The sequence below is a fragment of the Ochotona curzoniae genome, unplaced genomic scaffold (genome assembly GCF_017591425.1).
Source record: "Ochotona curzoniae isolate NIBS_2020 unplaced genomic scaffold, NIBS_Ocur_1.0 contig_832, whole genome shotgun sequence".
Lineage (NCBI taxonomy): Eukaryota > Metazoa > Chordata > Mammalia > Lagomorpha > Ochotonidae > Ochotona > Ochotona curzoniae.
In genome coordinates, this window is record NW_024466580.1 from 901,063 (window position 1) to 927,069 (window position 26,007).

Sequence of the window (26,007 nt, forward strand, 5' to 3'; positions counted from 1 at the left end):
TTAGGCAGCAATCTCTGCCGCTTAAGGCACACTCTGGCCTTTTCAGGCTAGGTGTCAAGCAGCAGAGAGCTGAGGCTTGTCACACCCAGAAATAATGCCTGCTCAGAGGAAGGGACAGATGGAGCCAGGAAGAACAGGAGGAGGAAGGCAGAAAGCCACAGGTAACCAACCTCCCTCTCGGCCTGGAGGCTGGCTATGGCTTCAGCGAACTCCTGCCTCCTTGATACTTGTCTGCCTGTGCAGTAATCAGAGTGATTGTTTGGGCTTCAGTTGCATCCTGCCTTGGTGGAGTTGCAGAATCCTGTAATTGTGGGAAACTGGCTAATTCTCGTTGTATCTTTGATGGAAAGAAACAAAACCCTTCACAAGCCTGTCTTGAGGGAATCTTATATTGCTTCCCATTGCTGTGTATGGCAGCATGGGGGAGTGGGTACAGACTGGAAGGTCTGAGCACTCCCTGTGGGTTGCAGCACCAGCAGCATCTCTGCCTGAAGACCAAGGAAAGCAAGGATGAGAAGGAACTGGTACAGGCGGGTATTAGTCACATTTCTGCCTCCTAAGGAGCTACCTTCTAGCCCCAGGCCATGCTGGAGCCCTGCTGGGGTGAGGTCTAAAAGGCTCGCAGCAGAACCTCCGCACCGCGCAGAAAGAAGCCTGTGTGTGCCCATGCAAGCCCGGCACAATCACACTTGCCCAGACTCAAGCGCGCACTGCCGTGCTCTGGCGGTGAGGGGGTGAGTGAGGGGCAGGCTCCAACTCCCCTTGGAGTGGCGCCTTCCAAACAGGAAAGTCTCCTTGCGTCGCTCAGGAGCCTGGAGCCAATGCCTGCATGGGAGGAGGGCTGCCTGGAGCCCCGTGCAGATTGGTGCTGATGCTTCTCACCAGTTGTATGTGCAAGAAAAAAACCAGAGACGCTGCCTGCCTGCTCCCATCTCGCGCGCTCTCTCCTCTGCTCTCTCCCTCCCTTTGCAAACATTGGATTTAAACCTGCTCAGAATTCAGCACAGAGGAAGGCAGCAGCGGCAGTGGCAAGCAGAACCAGCGGCGAGCCGGGCAGCTGAGCGCCAACGCCGCAGCGTCGAGATGTACCATCCCGCCTGCTGGATCATCTTCTCCGCCACGACTGCCCTGCTCTTCATCCCAGGTACCTGGTAGAGAAGGGTGCTCTTTCTGGCTGGGGCTGCTGTGCCGCGCGGGAGCAGGGTGGGTAGTGGAGGAGGAAGAAGAGGCTGGGAGAAGAGAGGGAGTGTGAGAGCGAGTGAGTGCAAGGATAGGTTGGCCGTGTGCACGTACACACTCACTGGGTCGCTGGAGCACGCTCTCTCACACACACACATGCACACAGCAGCCCGCAGTCGGGGGTTGCTCTGTGTTCCTGGGAGTCCGATGAACTGGGTTCGAGATCTGCACTATGCTGTCTTTTTTTTTTTTTTCTGGGAAAGGTAGCTTCTGGCATTAAGCAGCTGTGGTCCCGGGGGCAAGAGAGGATGGGTTTCAACTCCCCGCCGCGAATCCTTCAGCTGACTGGGCTGGGACCTGCAGGGTGGATGGGGCATCCTTCTTGCTCGCGTGTCTGGGGGTCTCCCTTCCCCTCCGGAGCCAGCTAGACCTCCACCGCTCCCCTGTATGTGTCCGGTTCCTCTGGTCTGTCTCTTTCCCTCTCGCTTAGCTCTCAGAACCCTCTTGGCGACCTTGCCCCACTCAAGCTTCTTTATCTCCCCATTCCTTCTCCTTGGCTCAAGCATTTGCTCTTGTTTTTCTGCCTTAGCGCCATCCTTCTAATGTTTCATCCTTTCTTTATCCTTCCACCAAATGGGCAGATTATGCCTGTGAAACTCAAATTCTTCCCTAGTTCTCCCTCCCATGGCTCACAAGGGAAAATGTTGATCCCTCTTCCCCGTGTGTGTGTGTGTGTGTGTGTGTGTGTGTGTGTGTGTGTGTGTTGGGAGGGTGGGATTCAGACAGGCCATCCTGCTGGAGGGAGGGGTTCGGGATCCTGGAGTGTGCAAACGTATTTTCCTGGCTGGACTCAGCACCTGGCACACCTTCCCCGATGATTTAAATTTGTTGCTACCTCTCAGGGCAGTTACTTGCTGGGGGAAATCAGATCTGCAGCCAAGCAGGTAAGATGCTGCAATCCTGCTGGATAAGCTTGGGAGAAGCATTGCAACATCCTGGGCGTCTTAATAGATATGGTAATTGCAGGCAGACACCAAGATACCCAGGGACACCTTTCAAACAATGCCTTGGGGCTAGGTTATGCTTGCCAAGGTTTTAGCCAACCTCAAAGGATCTACAAGGCTTCTGTAGGAACATCAGACCAGCGAGGACTTTTTTTTTCCTCCAAATTGAGACACACAAATTGGGTAGAACATTAGCTAAAACCTTAATTCCCTTTTTGCAGGTAAAGTACAGTTTTACATTTTATATTCTGAATCACTCAGCAAGGTTTTTTAAGGAAAGGAATGATGTAAAAAATATGATTCTCTAAGCATTTCTAAGCAAGCAGAGTGAAATCAGAAAAATGGAAGTTTACTGGGGAGAAATATAAAAGAAAGGATTGGGTTAATAAAAAACCTGACGTGGAATATTTTATAATTTGAATTAAAAATGTTTGAAATGATTTGTTGATTCTGATTTCTTTATAGTTTTGAATTGGACGTTTTCAAGCACAAATGGCTTCTGCAGGGCTCTGTTGTCTGGTGTCTCTTTCAGGCTGAGAAGTTTGGAATGCCGGAAGGAGATCTTGGGGTTCCCAGTTCAAGCAGCTCCCCAGGGGGTTACAGCCAGGCTGGCTGGGTGCTGGCGCTGCTGGGGCTGGCTTAGCACTTAGTACCTGTCTGAGCCTGGTAGAGGGAGCCAGGTGGGTGCTCTTGGGCCCACAGTGTGAAAGAAAACTTTCCTGCTTAAGTAGTCCTGACTCTAGCCATTCAAGCTCAAGACCCACAGCCCAAGGAAAATCTGCCTGTGTGGCCGTGTGCCCTGTGTGGCCGTGTGCCCTGTGTGCGCCCCTCATGGCACTGCACTTTAGAAAGGAAGGGCGAACACCCCTGTAGACAGAAGCTGCATTGCAGTAGACCCTGAGGGAAGTCAGCGACTAGGGTGATGCTTCCCTCTAGGAGTCCAGAGTCCGCTGAGCCTGCTTGCAGGAGACCTGTCAGTCCCTGAAGCTGCTGGAAAGAGGGATGGAGTTGGTTTCCTGAGCCCCTGAGCACTTTGCGCATGGCCAGGGTTCCATGGGGAGAACAGGGCACAGAGGATGCCAGCTCTGTGACCCATCACTGCACACATCTATTGCTTGGGAGCTGCATCTTGTGTTAACAGTGCCACGAATCCGGTGGTAGAGGACTCAGGCAAGGAGGAGGAGGAAAAGTTGCTGTGAGAAGACATAGGTTCAGGAAGGACTCCTCCTGTCGTGGGGGGTATCTGTGGGGAATGAGCCAGCCAGGGTACGGTTCTGATGAGAAGCGACAGTGCTTGTTTGTGACTTCCTCTTCTCACTTTTTCTTTCCTTTATTTCCAATACTACTCCCCCTGCCCCCTGCCACCATGAGATTTCTAGTGCACCTTAGGCATTTACTCTCTTTACTGCCAAAGACAGAAGTTAATGCAATTATGTAACATTGACCTGGTTAGGCCTCTGTGTGCCATCTTACGGTGCAGTTTTTTGCTACTTGGTCCAACCTGCTTCTGCCCCAGGATACTTTTAAGGTTAATGCTGTTAATGCCCTGGTAGCTTCCATGGGGAGATGGGTGGTCATCAGTTGCCTTTCTAGGCAGAATCTCTGAGAATTACAAATAGAAGCTGTGATGAGCCCACACCCAGATGGGCACAGGGCCGTGGTTGATGGTTCAACTGCCATGCTCAGCAGGGCCACCCATCTTGAGCCAAGCAAGTAGAAACAGGATCGACATGAACGTCTTTTTGACCTTGGGTCTGAGGGTTTTACAGGAAGAGGGCAAGAGGAGTGAGGAGTACAGATGATGGGACATCCCCATCAGAACAGCCTGGAGGCTGCAGGACAGGTTACAAGGCAAGCTATTGTTCCAGGCTGGGACAGCAACTTCCCTGGTCCTTATCATGATATCCACACTACGTTGCCTGTGGTTAAAAACCAGTAACACAGCCCGCCGCACTGGAATCAAAACCCATCTTCTGCCTGTCCTTTTCTCCTCTAGCTCTTAGCAATAGCACCAAGGCCGCAGAGGTGGGGATAGGGGGAGGGAGAGCTGAGGTAGTATTCTATGTTTAGCAAGTCAGGCTTGGTTCCGGACACAGCACAGCCCAAAGTCAGTAAGGGCCAGCCTACTGATGGCAGGATGGGGTTTCTAACTCGGAGTTTATCTTTCTCGAATTCAGACCATTGTCTCCTGTTTGTGTCTTCTTGTCCTGGCACTGTTGGCAGAGAAGTAGCCAGGGAATTCCCATCTATCTCTGTGGGTCTGAATTACATCTTTGTAAATAGATTTTGCAGGCTGGACTCATGGCCGTGGGGCCATATCCTTGCCTAGCACACTACAGTTTTTAGTCCTTTATTCATTTGGGAGATGAAGGAGAAAGAAAACTCCTTTTGCAGGTTTGCTTCCCAGATACGACAGTGACCGGGGGTATCTGAGAGAAGCAAAGCCAATGCAGGTGTCACACATGGAGGGCAGTGGCCACCGCCTCTGCTGCACAGCGTCGACATTCCTGGGAAGCTGTAGTGGGAGAATAGGAGAATAACCAGGAACAGAATGCAGGTAGTGAGATGCCAGGGTTCAAACTAGCATCTTAATCCACCAGGCCAAATCATGGTATAAACAAGTCTTTCCTGTTTATAGTCAGAGAACCCTCGGTTTAGATTGAAAAATCCCTTAGACTTCAACTTTTTCTTTCCCCTACACACGACTTCCTGATTCTTCCTTCAAGGAAGTATCCCTACTGGTAGACTTTGGAGTTAGGATATTTGGCATTAGGATGAGTCCTGGGGAAGGGAGTTACCACCAAGTTTTTGATGAATTCCTTCTCTCCTATAACTACCCGGTGCATTTAAGAAATCAAAAGGCAGAACCCAACCCTCAGACTCCCCGCAAAACCAGGAAGAAGGACTGCTGCTGTGACTAAGACCTCATCATCCTCTTGCCAATAAGGTATGCATGCCCTTCCCTCTGTGCTACCCAGTGCCCTTCAAGCCTTTAAAGTGATAGACATGTTAGTAAGGTCAGCTCCTGATGAACCCATGGCGAGAAGGAGACAACTGCAGCTGAGAGGTGTGATCTGAGCAGTGTTGAACCAGAGATCCTGAGAAACTTGAGGATCTCATAGCCTGTCTGCCTTTCTGCTTTCTTTCAGTTCCTTTATCACTTCTTTGTATCCTTGAGCATTTCAGAAGGCGATTCCCTAAGCAGCCATCCCTGGACCTGCATTTGTTGTCCAGAGCTCTGGGCCAGGGTTTCCCTGGTCGGCCATTGGAAACCAACTTTTTATGATTGTAGCCTCAAATCTGGGCCAGAGCTTTATGGGGGAAGAGCATTCTTCCCGTGAGCTAGGACTGTGCCCCAGCCTCGGGGCATGCTAACTAGTGTGACTCTTGCAGAGTTCTACTTTCCCCGTCTATAAGTGTGTTCCTCATTTTCATTTGGACAGAGAGCCAAAACCTAATCTAGATGACAGCAAAGTGAACATTTCTGACTTTTTATCATACAAAAATATCCTAGAAGAGGGCATTTGTGGCCAGTGAATCAAGCCAGAGCTTGCAATGTCCACATCTTAAATCAGAGTCTGGTATTGAGTCCCAGCTACTTTGTTTTTGGCCCAGCTCCCTGCTAATACATATCCTTGGATGCATCAGAAGATGGCCCAAGCACTTTAGTCGTACTTTAGTCTTTGCCATCTTTGGGAGAGACCTGGATTGAGTCCCTGGCACCTGGTTTCTGTCGGGACCAGAGCTGATCATTATGGGCTGGAGGAGTGAATCAACAGAAAGAATCTTTCTCTTTGTCTCTGTTGCTCTGCCTTCCAGGGAGCTGACAATAAATGAAACATATTAAAGGTAACTTCTGGTCTTAGGGAGGTTGGACAAAGAGGAAATGAGGAGGGCATTAGACAGATCTTACTACTGAAAGAGGAGGAGGGTAGGATGAAGTTCTACTATCTGTCTGCTATAGTTACGAAAATCAGTGAACTGTATCCCACCACTCATTCAATAAGATTTTTTGTCAATTTTAATTAAACAAAATGTATTAGGATATTCTGCCTCAAATGACATAAATCCAGTGAAATGGAAAATTGTTACATTTCTCCTTATTTTTGACTCTGAAGGCCTATGTTTGTTTTTCTATTGTGGGAATCCAAGGTAGCACACACAATGCCTTTGACCTTGAATCCTACAGGTGAGGGGCTGGATGCATTGGCTGGAACATCAGCTGAGCGCAGTCAGAACCCTGGGAGCTCTAGCAGCTCCTTGTGCTGGTGATCACTTTCCATCTTTGGGTTCTGACCCAGCCTCTCTGGCCAGGGGCCGTCTGCCCACATCCCTGACCATTGGTGGGTGGTTGCCATCACCTGCAGCTGCCTGAGGCTGGAGAGTAAGGAGAGAATTCAGTGAACTTAAGTGTCAGCCCACAGATGGCCCCTGGCTGCTGACCAACCAAGCTGTCAGAAGCAATAGATGCTATTACCTCTGGATGCTGAGTGGCATCTTCCAGATGCAGGGGCCAGGGATTCTGGCCTCACCTGGAGTGTGTCTACTCTGCTTTATTTCCCTCCTGTGGACCCTGATCCTTTAGTGTAATCCCAGGTCCTGAGGATGTCTGCTCTGTTTGCCTTCTCCTACTCTGAGGAGACCAACTTTTAGCAGTTGCTGCTTATCTGTGTAAGGCTTTGGCTGCCTCTGCCATTCCTCGAGAGGTGAACAAAGTCTTAAACACAGGAGGGCAAATACGTAGTTCTACTTGCTAGACCTTGACACACTTCACATGTGACAGGTTAAGGTCAAGGTTAGAGTTGAGGTTAGGGTGATATTTATAGAGCTCATGGAAGAATTAAAAGGGATGTGAAAGTATAGCAGAAAAAAATCCCAAACAGGTCAAAGAAAGCCAAATGTGCTTCCCATTTCTTTCCTGCCTCCTCCTCTATCATGCAATCTTTGTGCCAATCGTAGATTCATATCCCTTCTTCCTGCATGTAAGTACACACACACACACACACACACACACAAACGTACTTCCAAGACAGGGTTTAGCTACTCTGTAAATCACATCCATAACTCCTGAAGGGAAGCAGACCTATTCCCTTTCCTTTGGTCAAGACCCTCCTGAGCTGCTATTGCCCTTGGACTTCATGTTCTCTCATGGGTACAGATGGCAGAAACCCAGCCCCATGTGGCTGAGCACAAGAGAGTGCTTCCTTCTTGCTTAACTGAGGCTACCAGCATGTTCCCTGCCTCACATCTGTGCCCACAGCCTGTGGGTGCTAAAGGCAGGACCCGAGCTCCTCTCCCAACATCTTCCTCCCACCAACAGCTCCTGGTGCTGAGAGGCTGGGGGGCCCCCTGCAGCCACTTGGCTAACTTAATTAAATGTTTGCAAAATGCTTTGAGACACCCCTGGGCAATGTGCTGGGTAAGTGCAAAGCATTATCATTATGAAGCAGGCACATTCCCTTTAATGAGCAGAGACGCTGTGCGGAGAGACCCCTGGAAAGGCCAAGATGAATCGATGCATTAGGACACAGGCCATTGATTGGAAAGGCCGCTTGCATGTTCAGGGGAAATGATAAGTGACAACGGATGGCAAGCTGGAATTCAACATGTGGAAAAGCAGCATATCTGGTGCTTCAAGGGACAGAGTCCCTTTGCAAGGGACCAAGTGGTCATTCTCCAGCCTTTATTTCCCTGGAGCTTGCAGAGTGTTTTATCATCCTGGGAAAGTGCCCATGGTTCTACTTAGATTTGCCATGGTCCAGGGCTTTCAAGGCTCACCTGGAAATGTTATCTTTGATGTCACCTGTTATTTACTGTGAGACTGTTAGATAACATAGATCTTGGCTTGCCTTAAAGTCCTGTGTAGATTTTCGTTAACTTAGAACAGGGCTCAAAATGCTTCACAAGGTCCGTGGGGCCAGGCGTGATCCAGCCCCTGCCTCCTGTCTGGCTTCATATCACATGGTCACGGCGGTTAATACCATACCCCACACAGGCCTTCATGACTCTTTTCTTGCAAACATCATTTAGCAGGTGACCCGCATTTGCAAAGTTTTGATCCTCTTGCCACAATGTTTTTCTGGCTAGGCATACTAGAGTTTGGACTCGAGAGTGCTTTCCCAGGAGAAGCTTTTTGATGCCTTGAAGAAGTATACTTCTCTGCATTCATTAGAAAAGTTCCTTATTCCAAGCTTATTCTTGATGGAATTGTGAGTCGGTATGCCTGTTAACCCCTGCAGACCTCAACTGGTCATAAAGTCTAGGACCAAGCCAGGTTGCAGCTAGTGGTCAGGATCTCCACTAAGGCTTGGACAGAAGGACCTTCAGTACTCAGGCTCTTCCTTGCCACCTTTCCTAAGCCTCCAGCAGGGAGTGTCTCAGAACTGACACTCACAGAGGATGCCAGTGTGGTATCCACTCTGTCAAAACACTGTCCTCCAAGTCATTCTGGATTTCTTACTTTTATCTACATCCCAACCTGTGATACATACAGGCAGGTACACGTAGATGTGCATCATCAGTGTCTAATACAGCAGCAAAGAACAAGTGCACCAAATAATTTATTGAGTGAATGACTGGTTAGACAAACAAATGGGGAAAGCAACAGGTGACCATCCCAGGTCACGACTTACTCTATGATGCTGATGCATCCCACAGAGTCCTCGGAGGCATCTGGGAGCTGGGTTGCCTTGCCTGACACATCCCCATCTGTGGAGGAAAGGGATGGGCTCTGCTAGCAGGAGATGGAAATGTGCAGGGAATGCTTAGGATGATTATTCATTCCAGTGTTCATGCTTGTCAATAAACAGCAGCTCTGAGCTACCAAGCAAACACATACACAGCAGCTCCAAGCTGGAGCCGCATGCTTTTGGATCTCACAGCACATGTTGCGACAGACACGCCTGAGAGTGTGAGTCGCTCTGTAAACACAGATGTGGGTCCTAATGTAGGCTATTGGTTTAATACACACTGAAATTACTCAGCCCATTTCATCAGGGTGTCTGTTGAAGTGGCCTCAATCATTTGAAACTTAGAGTTATACCCACAGTGTCAACAAGCAAGAACTGTACCCATACACAGAGGATTTCCGTTGTTCATACGGAGTAAAATTGTTGGACTAGGGATGGGAAAATGCAAAGAACCTGGGAGGGAGTTAAGTGGACAAGGTAAGAAGGGGCCAAGCCAACTCAGAAGAAATAGAAAAAGCACTATGCCTCTTGCTATATGTGGACAGTTTTCACAGTGTAACCTGTTTCAGAGTTGCTGTGTCATGGCTGGGACATTTGAAGAGCCAGAGATTCTGCCTTGTTCATCTCTGAATGCTCCTTAGTGCCACCCATATTCATTTATTCGACAAGCTGTTTATTTATTGAGTGATTACTATGTGAGTCCCATGCTAGGCACCAGGAATATAATGCCTGAACCACAATCATTATGGCCTCTGCTCTCATGAGGCTGACAGTCAAAACAGAGGTGAGGAATTTTTTCCCTGCTAAGGACCACTCGTATATTTATAGCATCATTCATGAGCCATGCAGAATTATCAACTTAAAAATTAACCTGATACAGATTTATTGAATTTCCATTCCCACCCACCATTTCCTTGGCACGGCAAGACTAAATAATTTAGTGCATCTTCCACAGCCTGCAGGTCAGACCTTCCTTTCTCCAATGTAACAGGAGATGCAGATGTGCATAAGACATACATCAAACACGTGACTGTGGATTCATGTCTGAGATAAGGTCATGGAAGGGTGGTGTGTGATACAGGGATGGATGCAGGGACGATTTGACCTTGATTTGGAAGCCAGCAAAGCTTTCCTAGTGAAAATGACAACGGACTAATATCCAAAGTATAAGGTTTGGAAATTGCCCAAAGCTGGTGTGTAAGGAAGGGATGGGGAAGAGGCAGAATGAACAGGACAAAGCAGAGTTCCCGTAGTGCGAAGAATCAAAGCACATCCTCTCATTTGGCTGGAAAACAGAGTGCAAGAAAATGTGGTGCAAGTTGAGGCAGGCATGCTGGAAAGGAACCAGAAGGTGGAGACAGTTCCTGATGGTTAAGCTAATCATTCTGGTCTTTATTCTAGAAGTGATGGGACAACCTTGATGGGAATCCGCATGGGACAAGAAGGAAGATCACCATTTGTATTTCTGGATCTCATTCTTGTTCCAGTTTGCAGAATTTTTAAGGGTGAGCAAGACAGGAAGCAGACGTTAACCAGGGATTATTGCAGTAGTCATGCGGACATGGCCATGTCTGGGAACTTGGCATTAAGTGGCTGAATCAGAAAGATAGGAATGCTCTTAGAGACTAAAAGAACGGTCGCACATGAGACCCAGCAATGTGCACTGTAGGTAATCCTGCACTAGGGGTCCTTGGGAAGGGTTGTTGGGTAGAGTGTCTATTTTCATTTTTCTGCTAGCTCCTCTCTTTCAATTTAGGTGTAATTTTGTCCTTGGAGAAGAAATGGGTTGCTTTTGGACATTAGCCCTTTCCTGGTATTCTAATAATCTTACCCCCTTTACTGATATTCTCTCAGGTTCTAATCAAGAAGCTTAAAACTGCATTACTCAACTTCTGTACCCATCAGAAGAATTGCAAGGAGCATTTGTTGTTGTTATCTGGTGGATTCTTCTTGTGACTGGCTCCTTCTGGAGGAAACCAGCAATGCTTGTTGTTCATTAGCTTTTTCACAAAAACTCTGGTTGGTCCCTGAAACAACTCAGAGTTGCAAAGAAAAAGCCACCGCATGCACATTTGCATATTGACAACAAAGCATGCATCATCTTCCCACTGGTCACCTGCTCAGTCCTTCTGACTAGAGAATGTACAAACATGACACCTACAAACACGTTTAAACTTACAGTGATATGCATAGAAAATAAAGGTCCCTAAAAAAGCAATCCCTTCCATTTTGTAGATTAGGCATAAAGCTAAAGGCTGTCGAAGTGTCTTAAGTAAACTATATAATTAAGGACTGAAGTTAGGGCATAATGGGTCAATCCACTGCCTGTAGCACCAGCATCCCATGGGGCACCGTTTCATGTTCAAGCTGCTCCAGCTCCAATCAAGTTCCCTGCTGATGGCCTGGGGAAAACAGTGGAAAATGGCTTAAGTGTGTGTGCCCATTTCCCACATAGGAGACCTGGATGAAGCTCATGATTCCTGGCTTTGGTCTGACTTAACCCTCACCAATGAGGCCACTTGGGGAAGAGACTTTCGATGAAAGATCTCTCTCTCTTTCTCTCTCTCTGTCAGGCAAGTAAATAAATCTTTAAAAATAACTAAAACTATAGTCAGATAGTGATGAAGCCCACTCAAGAATACAGGTTTTCTTGTAATCTGACTTGTTCATTTCACCAGACTGTTGAAGGACTGAGTTAAGCTTTGCCTAGACCAATGACCCATGACCTTGGTTGACCAGACCTCCATTTCCTTGCAGCTGTTTAACCTTATTGCACTGAAAGCTTGATAAACAGGGTAGACCCCTGGTATCTTTTATCCTAGGATTAAAGTCGGGGGCAAGAGGTGAAAGAAAAGCTTTTTCCATCTCAGTGCTGTTTCCATGCTTTGAGTGACCTTTGTAACTGAATCGAGAGACGTCTAGAAGTACACTATTCCTTGATAGGCAGAAGGAAGTGCCAAGTGCTAGATATGTGCCAACCTGACTTAGTCTATACGCAGAGACAGGCACCTGTTTTATTAGCATTATACCATCAAAACATCTATTTTTAAATATGTGTTTGGCCTTGAGTCAGCACCAGGAAAAGGGAGTATCCATTCTGGGAATCTCATAGTCTCCCTGTAAGTGATTCCAGGTTAAATGGTGACTTTCAGTGCACAAATCACATCATGTGGATTGTAACTATTTGTCTAAAAGCTTTATTTTTATTAGAGAAGAGATTTACAGGGAAAAGGACTGACAGGGATGAAGATCTTTCATCTGTTGATTCATTCCACCTGATGGCTGACCACAATGGCTGGAACTGAACTGATCCAAAGCCATGAGACAGGAGCTTCTTCTGGGTCTCCCACATGGGTTCATGTGCCCCACACTTTGGGCTGTATTCCTCTTCTTTCTCAGGTCATAAGCATGGGGCTGGATGGGAAGCAGTATATCCAGGACTCTAACTGACATCTGTATGACATTGTAGATGCAGGATTAGCTAACTGAGCCATCATGCCAGCCCCTGTAACTCTTCTCTATGCTCTCAAGTGAAAGCAAAGTTAGGTGATCTTACCTTTCTACCACTACTTTCAACATTGCTTTCATATTTGATGACACAGACCTGTGCACAAGCCATACAAAGTATGTCTGAAAGAAACGCAGGCAAATGTAGAATAGGAATCAGGTGTTCAGGTTTTAAAAAAGATAGGCTCAGATGCTTGAGACTGCTGAGACAGTCATTTCCATTCTTGTGAAGTAGGGCCTTAGGAAACAGTGGCTTTTTGGAACAACCTGATCTGGTTCTTCTGAATAATCAGTGTCAAGAGATTTCTCATGCTCCTCAAAGGGACAAGAATGTTGGGAGAAGTAGCCCATCAGCAGGTCAAGAGAAACTGGAATTTCCTTAGGAGTCTCCTGGCTTCATCTCATGAAGAAATTGCCCAGGCTTACTTAGCATGGGGATGGATGCCACACTGGGTTCAGCACAGATGAAAGAGAGCGTGGAAACCACTATCAGGATTCTACCACTCTTCTTTCCGGGCCCCAGTGAAGTCTTGGGAATCAATAAAAGACACTGCCCAGCAACTCTTAGCAGCTTATCCCCACAACTTTCATGATGATGGAGCCAGTTCTTTGTGAGGATCTAGACGATGGTTTCTTTCCTTCTTCCTGTTCAATGATTTACTTCTAAGGTAGGCAGTTAGTGCCCTTCTGAGGCTGCCTGGTGAAAAGCACTGACCTGCTAAACCCATGACTTCTGACATTACTTGTGTTTTTATGAACCTGTTGACCCTGGGCATGGGCTCAACTTCTAGATCCCAGTACTGTCCGTATAATGCAGGAAAACAAAAACTGTTTTGACTTTTTCCAGGGTGGCCCCAAAAGTCACTAGAGAAGCACAAAATCCACACCTTTTCTGACTGTTAGTACAGCTGCAATTTGGCAGGTCTTTTTGCTTCAGCTGGAATAGGAGAAGGCCAATTGGGTCCGGTCTTCCTCTTGTTTCTGTGACAGCTTCTTCCCTGTCTAAGGTGCGTTGTAGTTCTAATGAGCAGCATGCACAGGGTGCATGTGAGTCATGGTTTGGAGCAGAAGAGATCTATTAGGAAACTGCTGCAGTTACTTCCACGATCATGAAACAGTGTTTGGTTTGCTGCTGATGTTATCCATGGAGAGTACCAGAAAGTAGTTTATATGCCCCAGATGGGCTTCTTTGGTCCTACGGATAATGTGGACTGATTCTTCCCATTGGGTTGGGATGTGAGAAACCTGGAGTGGATTGAGAAAGCTGTAACATGAAGCTGAATGTCATGAAAGGAGTGGTTGGTTGTGTAACAGGCCTGGGCTGAAGGTGCTATCCCCTGTGGTTACTGCTGTGAGCTAATGTGGAATTTTGAGAGCAGCGTGTGGATGGACAGGATGGTTTGTGAAAAGAGGGTCTCTTTGGTTATCTTGAACACACACCAGGAATGGCTTAATTCCTTCCCTATTTGTGCTCAGTGTGAAATCCTAGGACCTTAGAACCATCACCTGCTCCTTTGCTCAGATCCAAGTTGAAGCCTTGTATAGCATATCAGGTCCACAAATGTCCCTGAGGTGTATGCAGGACTAAGTCTATGATGACAGGCATAGATTCAACAGTGGTGTGAGCAAGGGTGTCAGGCAAGGGGTCACCCATCCCCTTGGAACTCTGCCCTAATCAGACACGCTCAGCTGTTGGGCAGCGTCGAGATGGCACACTGACCTGCTGTTCTGGGAAGGGCCCTCGAGACCAAGTGCCTTCCAAACGCTCCACACTTGTTGATTGTTGGCTCTCTAGCCATTCACGTCACAGGGCTGTCTTCTGGGTAAAGGCCACACCCCCAAGGTCATAGTCTGAGTCCCTGAAGACAAGTGAGCTTCTTGCCCCTTACTCACACACATCGGCTTTGTCTTGAGTGGTGTGGAGTGGCATGCTGCCCTCCCTCGCCCTCCTAGAAAACTAGAAAATCTTCTTTTTTCTTGTATTTTAATATCCACTGGGTTCTCTGGGCCTGGCTTTCGAGAGGCACACCATCAGAGGTGCAAGGTCATAGTGTCTGAGACAGTGTTGGGCTTTGAACTGCCAAAGCCCAGGCAGCAGCCCCTAGCCCTGATATTGCTCATCTGCAACAGAGGCTATGTTGATGAGGTCAAGTTTCATAGGAACAGCGGGAGCTTCTTTGGAAGGCCAGCAGACACAGCGGAGCACGGCTGATTGAAGTCAGGGCTGTCTGGCAGGCACATCTGCCTGTAGATTAAAGGTGCAGAGAAACCACTGACATTTCCACCTGGCTAGCCTTGCAGGAGCACATGGGAGTCATTGTGCCTCAGAGGGCAACAGGTTTTCTTTTTTTTTTAAATCAAAGCCATATTTTATGCTGTGGTTGAAGAGCACATGTAACAGACAAGAATTTAGGAAGACAGGGAAAATGAGAGCAGGCAAAGAAGATGCATTATAGCTTTTTTCCCCATGAAAGCACCTTGTATTCTCTGTTTCTCTTTATTTTCATTCCCTCATGGTTGTTCCATGACTTTGTGAGAAGAGGGTTGTAATAGATTTTTCATTGAAGAAAGCCCTCTCACTTGACCTTGTCCTTCCGATATGGCTCCCGTTGCTGTTGATAGGTCTTGCTCCGCCATCAAACTATCTCCCACTAGGTCTGTCGTTGGCTTTATTTTGCTTGAAGAAATTAATATGTTAAAAAAATCTTAATTACTCTCTCAAGATTTCTTTAAGGCTACTATTTTGTTCTCCACTAAACGTTTGGAAGTGTATGGCAGAATCAGCGTGGAACCAGAAAGCAAAGGTTGGAGCTTGGATGAAACACAGGAATGGAGTGGAACTAGGGAGGTCCAGAAGTGTAACAAGGGAGAGCATGGGAGGAAGCTCAGAGCACCAGGTCATCAGAAACTGCCAGATCCCCACGATGGGTGAACACAGACAATATCATATCTCAGTGCCTACAAGAACCACTTCCCGCCGATGCCTCTGCTTTCTGCCTACGCCCATAACACACATGGTACAGGCACATGTGTCACTCATAAATAACACACATGCCATGGATACAACACCTCATCTCCACGCCTACATGACACAAGAATACTCGTCTGCCACATATACCTACACATATATCTCCCCATTTACCATTAACACATGAAACACAGAAAACACATCCCTTCACACACATACACACATAACAGGAACTCACAACATGTGCCATGCACACATACTCCTCTCACTGACATGACGTGCAACCAGTAAACACACCTTCCCCCATACAAACACACACATACATGTCATGTGTGCAACAGCTCCTGCACACACATATGCACTAACCACCTGTCTCCATATACACATGACAGAAACACACATCTACCACTCACACACAAACCCCTGCATTTACACATAGAACACACAGCACACACAGTCATAAAACACATCCAACGCAGACAAGCACACACATGCATACTGCTTGCCACACAGATAACACAGAAACACACATCTACCACCCGTGCATACGCCTCCCCACTCACACTTGGAACACACAACACACACGCAACACATCCTCCACATACATAAGCAGACACACACATACACCCCTCCCAACATAAATATCACAGCACACACAACATCTAGAACTCATCTACACATCTCTGCACTCACACGGAGCATCTCAGGCTGCTTTGACAAGTGGTACTCCAAGCATCACCTCACTTCACACCCTCTTGACTGCTCAGCTTGGCTGGGTGAGTTCTGCAGCCCTCTCTCCTCCCATCTTCAGGAGCACTTCATTCCTGTTCAGATGCTTTCTTTGGTTCAGTTCTGTTGCTTGGCTGTCCAAGCGTGGTTTGCTCAAGTGTTTGGCCAGCTCTAGTTTTCTGTCCGCTAATGTGTTGCCTCTCAGCCCTGCTCCCCACAAGACTCTCACAGCTGAGTGGGAGGATCTCACATCTCAGGACCCTGGCTGCCCTTGCCAACCAGAGCAGCTCCACTTTGATCAGTTGCATGCCTTTGCTTTTCACTATTTACCGTACAGTAAGTGATCTCCCAGGTTTTGGTTTTTGAACATGGGCAGTTTGTATGTAAAACTGCTAAACATGTACAGACTGTATGTTTTAATTGTGTGTGGAAGATGCTTATGCCCTGCTTGTAAAGTGATGGAAAAAAAGGGTAAAATGAAAAACAATTAGCAGATTTGTAACATGCCTCTCTCTCTCACCAGTGGAACATTCTAAGTGTCCATGGGGGTGAATGTCACTGTGGAAAGACTGCTGTGCTAAGTGATATTGCTACTTGGGACTGGAGTTCAGACAGAAGCATCGGCTTCTCCTTGGCTAGATGCTTCTAATGGCCCTGTTCTAGCTGCCTCCGTGTGGGATTTAGCCTGGGGATGCATCCTTAGCCACAACTATTAGCTATTAGCATGGTGCAGTTGCCATGGCACACCCCATCTTGGAGCAGCTGTAATGTTCTTCAACAATATTGTCTTTGTGGTGAAAATGAGTAACACATCAGTGCATACAGACCAGGAATGCCCAGTGTTCTAGCATCTATCAGAAAAGACTATTGAAGGAAATGGAATGCAGAATGGCCCTCACAGGAAGAGAAGTAAAGGAAAGGACCACCCATTCCAATCACTCCGGAGTGTCCCCACCCCACCTCCCCAGAGCTTCCTCCTCCTTCTTCTTCTTGGCTGTGGTTCAGTCCCAGGGCCACCCACTCTGGGGGTTCTGAGGTCGTAACTTTCCGTTGCTGAAAAGTCTGGTTAAGTAGGGTAAGAGTGCTTAGAAAGAGAGAGCATGATAGATTAATGGAGATAGACAGAAGGGAGTGAAAACTGGGAGCAAAACATAGGTGTTGCACTGAAGCTGTGGAGTGCAGTCCCACCCGTGGCAGCTGGGAGCACAGGTCGCTCAAGCTTGGGTTATAGGAAGTGTGTTCATTGGGACAGCTGCCTCTCTCTCAAATCCATTGTTCCGCTGGCTCGGAGACCAAGTGTTCCAGGGTGCTCTCATCCATACCTGAGCATGGCACAATGGAGACTTGAGGGATGTTTTCTATGTGGGGGATGAATGTTCGCTCTTCTTGCGGGTTTGTGTCCTGAAGGCTCCTAAGCACCTCTCCAAACTATCCTTGGAAACTATCCTGCGTTGTCAGCTTTCCCACCCAACCAGCTGCCTTCCTCTTGTCTGCGTGAAGGGCCAGGCCTGCCCTTGCTACCTGCTGGCTCTCAAGCTTCTGTGGCTCCTTCCTTGCTTCCTCTCAAGGTTTATTTGTTTGATGAATGTTTTCCACACTGAAATTTGCCCTGCTGTCTGGTTCTTGCAGGACCCATGCTGACCCACGGCAACCCATGTTTTACTCCATGTCCCAGCCTTTCCTTTCAGGAACTTGAATTATTTACTCTGCAGAGTGGAACCAAGACTCCTGGCAATATAAAATTGCTTTTTTTTCCCCCTACTGTTCTAGGCAGAATTCACAAGCCCTGGCTTGAGGAATCTCTGCTCTGACTCTTCAGTAAAGACAACATGTCCCCCAAGATTTCTTACTAGAATTTTTGACTTCTGTGGGCAGGTCATAAAGAGGCTGCCTTGACCATCCTTTTGGACATTCACTGTCCACCTCCCATTTCCTTCCTGTTTCTCCTGCCTTCCTATTTGATGCATAGTCACTTTATGGCTCACAACCTGGTTTTATCCTTTAGTTTTGATTTTTCATTGCTGTGGTTCTGCAATTTGATTTTTGTAAGGCAAGCATAGCATGCTTTCTTCACCTTGGCCCTCCTACCTGTCAGGTAGGATACTTTTTTTTTTTTTGTCATGGGAGTTTGTCCTGTGGATTATAGGTTGCTTAGCAGCATCCTGGCCTCCACCCAACAGATGCCAGTAGCCCTTCTTCAGCTTGACAGCCAAAAATGTTTCTAGACACAGCCAAATGTTCCCTGGGGGACAAAATCACTCCCAGTTGAGAACCACTGCTCTATGATTGTAAATGGCCAGTGCAGTATCCTAGCAACCTCTTCCTGAAGCTAGTTGACTTTCTCAAGGCCTTCTCTTCCTGCTTCCTCAGACTTCACCTTGCACTTGCTCCGACGTTTGTTCTAAGCCTGTTTCATTAAAAAATTGGATTTATCCGGAATCTATAAATCAGGCTACTGAATTTTCCCATCTTTCCCACGTGCTCTTAGATGAATAACCTGGAAATGACTAGCAATAGGAATGTATTTGATAATACCACTATTAGAACCAATGGTAATGTTGTTTTCTAAAATGGTATGTTGGGAATAAAGAAGCTATGAAAAGTCATGCAACAGGAGTACATTATTAATTTAGCTGTGCTGACTGTCATTGATCATGTGATTGGTGTTAGCCCAACTACTGCAGCAACTTTCCTTAGGGCAGACTTAGATTGTAGTCTATTAGCTTGAGGGGAATCAGGAGTGAGAATGACAGCTTAGGTAGGGTTCCTGTGGGCAAATATCTGACACTAAATGAAAAGGCAGAATCTAAAAATTAGCAGGTTGCAAATAACAATGCAAACCTACCCAATAATTCTGGTGAAAGGGTTTTTCAGATCAATTACCACCCCTGGGTCAATTTGGAAGAAAAGGCAGCTCCCACAGTCCTGAAGTGAGAATGGGACTCAATGTTGAAGGAACAATAACTTTGAGCTAAAGTCTTGGAATTACTTGTTGAAAAAATAAGTTTCTTGGTCATGACATTGGGAACATCTTGCAGTGCTTGCAATGACTTTGTTATCAGGAAATGTCAAGTATTCCAGGTAAGTGGTAAGGGAGCACACCCTGGCAACACATACCAGGGTCAACAGAGAGAGAGAGGTGTGTTTGGGTGTTTCCTGTTTCTATAGCCTCACTTGGGAGTTATCTGTGAGCTAAAGTATCGAGTCCACATTCAACAGTTCAATGTCTCAGAGGCCCAATCCAAAAGTCTAGGTGAGGCCTGCTTGATAAATATCCCATCAGTTTCTCCTTGCAATGGTTTCTCATTTTGCATCCAGCCCTCTTCTGATAATACGGCAAGCATTAACAGCACTGAGCTCTGTGACTCTTCAGACATCCTGGGATTTTTTTTTTAAAAGAGTTACTTACTTTTATTGGATATATAGAGAGGAGGAGAGACAAAGTGGAAAATCTTCCATCAGATGGTTCACTCCCCAAGTGGCCGCAATGGCTGGAGCTGAGCTGAGCCAAAGCCAGGAGCCAGAAGCTTCCTCTGGGTCTCTCACACGAGTGCAGGGTTCCAGGTCTTTGGGCCATCCTCAACTGCTTTCCCAGGTCACAGGCAGGGATCTGGATGGGAAGTGAGGCTGCAGGGATATGAACCGGCTCCCATATAGGATCCTGGTGAGTTCAAAGCGAGGACTTTAACCACTGTGCTATTGCGCTGGGCCCCATCTTGGGATGTTAATCAGGCATGTTTGTCTTGTGGTCTTGGCCACCAGCAGTGACATATCTCTATGTCTCGAAGAATCTGCTTTTTCAATTCCTTGACTGTTGCAGACTCCTCCATGGTCCTGCAGGGGCTTGATGGTTAAGGATTGACCTATTGGGATTCTGAATCATGACTTCATCCCACGTTCAGCTGACTCCACTGACCTGATTTCCTTGCTGCTGCGCTTTGACAACAATAATTTTAGAAACTGCAGTTAATGTTTGATCTAACACACTGATTAGGTTCTTTTCATGGATTATTGTAAATGCCAAATTTGGTTTAGGTAAAGCTGATTCCTTGTGCAGCTCATGGGCAACAAAGTATTTCCCAAGGTCATGTGCAACAGGCATCCCACTTTCTACTAGCCACTATGGCTCAGGGTGAAGATGATGTTGTTACTCTCCTGAGCTTTTATTGTAATGAGACACAGGACACATGGACACCATGCACTATCTCCATGATTTTTTTGCAGAAACAATCCTGTGATAGCATTGAGAGAGAAAACACTAGCTCCGCCAGCTTTCCACAGAGAGGCTTCCCAGGAAATGGGGCATGTGAACTAAGCTTTTAAAGCAGCACTAGCAGGTCCTCTCAGGCACAAGTTGAACAAGAATTGCATGTAAGATATGTGTGGCTATGCGGAGATGTTGTGGACACCGGAAGATGAGGTAAAGCTGAGGGATACAGGAAAAGGGGTAAATTAGCCCCTACTCCTAACAGTAGCATTGAACAGGTGGCAGGACTCTGTGGGTTAAGAACAAGGTTGCATCACATTGAAATATGGGTTGTAGAATTTAAATGTCAGTGGAATGATAGATGGTACTAGTAAAATCTTAACTTTTAATAACCTCATATGTTTCTAAATGTCCATGTGATGAACAGTGTCATCGGTGTGAGGAATTGTAATGGTCTTCTCTTCTTTGATGTATTCGGGGCTTCACCCATTATCAGAGGCATGGTGTGTTTCTCCTCAAATTTGTTTGGTTTGCTTCCGGATAGGAGAAGAACTCTTATGCCTTTTATTTTGAGATAGTAGAATCGATATGTTCTGACATTCTTTATGTCTGGAGGATCTTTTAACTTGTAGGTTATGCTTGAATTAGAGGATTAAGATATGTGTGTATTTAATTGTCCACTGAGTTCTCTAATATGGATTTAAATGGTGTGAGGCTGAGCAGTTGCTACCAATAGATCTTATCTCTATGGTTTCTGATGTAGAGTTCTTGACAGTCTTGTGGACAATGGCATCAGGATAACCTTCAATGATAATAGTGGAAGTTCCTGACATAGCTGCTAGATTCCCAGCAATTTCTATGGGAAAAAACAGCGTTTTTCTTTTCTTTTCTTTTTAAAGATTTATTTATTTATTGGAAAGTCAGATATACAGAGAGGAGGAGAGACAGAGAGGAAGATCTTCCATCCGATGGGTCACTCCCCAAGTGAGCGCAATGGCCGATGCTATGCTGATCCGAAGCCAGGATCCAGGAACTTCTTCTGGGTATCCCACAGGGGTGCAGGGTCCCAAGGTCTTGGGCTGTCCTCAACTGCTTTCCCAGGCCACAAGCAGGGAGCTGGATGGGAAGTGGAGCCGCCGGGATTAGAACCGGCACCCATATGGGATCCTGACGCATTCAAGAAGAGGACGTAAGCCGCTAGGACACGCTGCCGGGCCCAATTTTTGGTAGGCTCCCAGATGACCTCAAGAGGGGGGCTAGTTGTAGAGAGAAGAAAAAGCGACAACAGGCAGAGGACTTCGAATTTCAAAAAGTGTCAGAGAGATGGTTTAGTAGATGCATGAGTTGTTAATTCACCAAGAATAATTAGCTCATCAATGATAACATGTGGTATACCAGAGGAGAAGTCAAGGAAACAACTGAAAACAAGGGGCATGTAGGTCTTGTGTTACGTATAACATTCTTTCATTTTTCACTCGAAAACCAGAGACAGAGAGAATACTTATACTATTACTGAGACTTTCATATTAAACCTAGTGTGGAGGGGAATTGTAGACATGAGGCATAGGCCCCAAAAGTATTCAAGAAGGAGCTCCCAATGACTGGATAAATAGTCATTGAGCAAATATCTCATTGGGTGGTCCACCTAGAAGTCTTCCGTAAGCTGATCGGCTGGATAGAGGAGGAAAGCTCCCGGGTGCTGACCACCTGTTTGCCCTCTGCAATGTGGTGCGCATCTCTGTGACTTAGCGTTGCTGCCTTGAGATGAAATTGCAGAACCCGACCTAGATCTGTGGGAGAAGGTGAATTGAGAGCAGGCATAGGAAACACCAGAGACTTATCATGACAATCTCAGTGGAAATGCTGAGCAATGCTATCACTATTGCCGAGTGGAATCAGGTGGGGCATGTTGGGAAGCCCTGCTCCCCTTGATCTAGCTCCTCCCCCTCCTCCTCGTTGGGGAGCACTGGGTGGTACCACGGAAGAGAGGATACACAGCAAGTCTCCACCCCCACACTAGGAGTCCTCAGCTCTTTGCTTGCTGTTGCATGCGTGCCTGGCTGCACCTGGTGTGGAAGGATGAGACAGGCTGCTGACACAGGCTGTTGAGCTCTGTTGTATAAAGCTGTAGGAGGGATGGCATTTGGCAGATTTCTTCACCTTTACTTTTTGATCTCCCACTCCTCCCAATGATGAGGAAGCCTGGGCCAGGCTCTTAGTCCAGAGAAAGCTTCACCTGCAGTGGCAGTAGCCTAGGTGATTGCTGCAGGTGAACTTGCCAGGCAGGGACAGGTCATGGCTGCTGGGCTTGGGCTGGCAGGCCACACCCTTCCCCATGCCAACAGCCATGAGATGCCTTCTAAATTCATGTTACCTGGGTACCTGAGGCAGAAATCACCCTGGATCATCATGCAGAAAGTGGAATCAAGGATTCAGGGAAAGAAGATGCCAACATCTAATGGCTCTGTCTTTGGCTTTCCTACTCCAGGTTAAGTTCTTGGACCTACAACACAGAATTGAAAAAACTGGACACCCAATTCTCCTCCCTTTTCCATTCCGTGCCTGCTCACTCTCTGATTTCTATGTGAAACAGCACAAATGCATACCTTTCTAAAGTGACTTCTGGACACTTTGTCTAATAACAATAATAACAACAATAATAATAATAATAATTAATAACCCCCCTTCTGAGGTTCCTCAGGAAGCAGTGCTTCTCATCCCTGGGTGCACATTGGAACTCTGCAGTAGACTCTAAAGGAACCCTCTGACACCAGGATTTGCTTCCCAAAATTCTGCTGTAATTGGTCATGGTCAGGCATCAAACGTGAAAGGGTTTCCTGATGATCCTACTATTCAGTGTTTGGAAAACATCAATATAAAGTGTATCTTGCTATCCCTAAATCCACTGGGGGTTGTGCTGATTAACTTTCTCAATGGTTACTTCTATAATTATTTTTATCTCATTATCTGCATAATCAGAGAGCAAACTACTCAAGGACAGGAGTTTTGTCCAATTCTTTGAGTCACATAGATGAGCCTGGGGGCATTTCTCAGCCTCATACTGCTCCTCCACAAATGAGCTGTGACAGTTGATACCCTCAAGTGTATGATGGCTCTACCATTTTTGTAATTCTCCTGGACACTGTGAAACTGGATCTGGGTGCCCTCAGGCAGCTCCTTGAAACCCATTTCCCACACAGATGCAGGGTCCCAAGGCTTGGTCCATCCTCTACTGCTTTCCTAGGCCACAAGCTGGGAGCTGGATGGGACACAGAGTTGCAGGGACATGGACTGATGCCCATATGGGATCCTGGTTGATGCAAGGTGAGGATTTAGCCACTGAGCCATTGTCCTGGGGCCAAATTCCCCTTTCAAAACCAACAGCCAATGTTGAAAGGAGGAAACACTGATAGGCAGGGATGAAAGCACTTATAAGAAAAGACCTAAAAGCTGCTAGGTTTAGAGAGAAGAAGGTAGGGAGTTGGTATACACAGGCATAACAGATGCAAATGGAGAAAGGTGTTTCAGGCTGGGAGATGACAGCTATCCAAAGGGCTGCACCAGAGCCAGCCTTGGAGGGACCTGCAAAACACAGTGTCTTGTCCCTACACTAGCATACCTTGGCAGTCTCATTTGCATGAACCAAATAAATGTAAACCATTAGTGCATGGGTACCCCAGGACTCATTATGCTTTTCTGCTTAGGGGTAGGGCCATGGGCACCACAGACTCTGCTGTCTCTGAGTCCAGCGACATGTTGGTTACTACCTCACAGTTTCTTCTGCTAGCCAGTGTGCCCTTCTCAGGCCTGTCTTTCTTCACAGTGTTGCCACATTTCTTGAGAGATCTTGAAAATGGAGTAGGTGGAGGAATAGAGGCAGAGAGAACATCTCCTGCTGCAGACTGTGGGAGAAGCTTTGGGGGATTCATGAGCTCATGTCCGCAAAGCTTTCTGAGTCCCCTTGCTCGTTACTACTGAGTACTTTGGAAGATCTCCCTATGTGCCAAGCTACTTACAGGAATTTGGGAATTAACCCACTCACAGTTCCATTGGAGTATTTTATTTACCTTGTTCAGACTCAGAAAAAGTAATTCAAGAATTTGGACTGGACTTAGAAATAAGATCTTTGGCTTTTAGTCCCTCTATGCTATGGCCTTTGGGACCTCGAATGAGACATTTTCCAGAGGCCTTAGGTTTTCCAGATATTGGGAAAAGGGGCTAATTTCTGTCATAGTCACACCACAGAATATTTGTGTGGGTATAGGGTACAATTGATATGGAACAAATTTAGAAAATAGGATGAAATATCTTAGTAATATGAGATGTTATTCTAGCATGGTGTTTCCAGTTGGGTGGGTTTATCTCTACTAGGGTTATTTTTTACATTGGAATATCACATTCCAATCAATTAAAGCCCCTGAATCATTTGAAATAGAGACCAGCGATTGATTAGCTAAATTTCCAAGAATATCAAGGAGAAAGGTTAAACACATTTGATAATTTCTTTTTTTTTTTTAAGATTTATTTTAGCTTTATTGGAAAGTCAGATATACAGAGAAGGGGAGAGACAGAAAGTAATATGTCCCATCCATTGATTCACTCCCCAAGTGGCTGCAACAGCCAGAGCTGTGCAGATCCCAAGCCAGAGCCAGGATCCTCTTCCGGTTCTTCCATGTGGGTGCAGGGTCCCAAGGCCCCAGGGCATCCTCGATTGCTTTCTCAGGCCACAAGCAAGGAATTCGATGGGAAGTGGGTCTGCCTGAATTAGAAGTGGCACCCAGGGCCCAGCACAGTGGCCTAATGGCAAAAAACAAACAAACAAAAATAGAACTGGCACCCATATGGAATCCCGGCTCTTGCATGGTGGGGTTAGCCACTAGCGGTACACACATTCGATAATTTTTACTAGAATAACAGGACTCCATGGAGGAGAACAATTTGCAAGAGAATGACAGAGGCTAGAATTCTTTTCGAAGGAGCCATGGAGGGAAGTTTATTCTCTTCTTTTTATGGCGTTGCTTTATATCATTTCTGTTTATGGATAACTTTGTAAAGCTAGGGCATTAAAAGCCAGTGTCTGCTGGTGGGAACAAGAAACTCAGTAGATGGGGAGTATGTGGTATCTGTGGAGGAAGTGTGGGTAAAATAAATAGTAAAGGCCCAAGGGCAAGTGGAGTGAGGTGCCAAAAGAAGATGGATTGAGGGGATGGGGGAGAAACAGCTTATTCGACCACAAGTGGTTTCCTGAATAAGCTCTGACCTGAAACTGGATGCAGCCACCATCAGGACTTGGTCTCTGCATTCCCTGTTAGGGCCCTTTCCCTCTTGTACAGCCAGACTCAATCTCTGGAGAGACCAGGCAATGACCAACCATGCAAGGACATGTGGGGCCTTGCTAAAGAGCTCTGTTCCTTTCTTTCTGGACAATTCTTATCTCAAAGATCATTCTTAAAGTCTCAACCATCGGGTAACATGAAAAGTAGGATGCTGCTTGGTCTGGCACAGTAGCCTAGTGGCTAAAGTCCTCACCTTGCATGTGCTAGCATCCCATTTAGGCACCAGTTAGTATCGTGGCTGCTCAGCTTCCCTTCCAGCTCCCTGTGTGTGGCATGGGAAAGCAGTATAAGATGACTTAAGGCCTTGGCACCCTTGCATGGGAGACCTAGAAAAAACTCCTGGCTCCTTGCTTCAGATAGGCTCAACTGCAGCCATTGTGGCTACTTG

At 46.7% G+C, this 26,007-nt stretch overlaps 1 protein-coding gene across 1 annotated transcript in view; it reads left to right on the forward strand.

Moving 5' to 3' along the window:
- Nucleotides 1-1,006: 1,006 nt before the first annotated feature.
- Nucleotides 1,007-26,007, forward strand: part of OPCML (opioid binding protein/cell adhesion molecule like) — a 1,160,546-nt gene continuing 1,135,545 nt past the window's right edge. Inside the window, exon 1 of the mRNA XM_040992656.1 lies at nucleotides 1,007-1,144. Coding sequence (XP_040848590.1) covers nucleotides 1,084-1,144 — 61 coding nt within the window. The 5' untranslated portion in view covers nucleotides 1,007-1,083. The remainder of the gene's footprint in view (nucleotides 1,145-26,007) is intronic.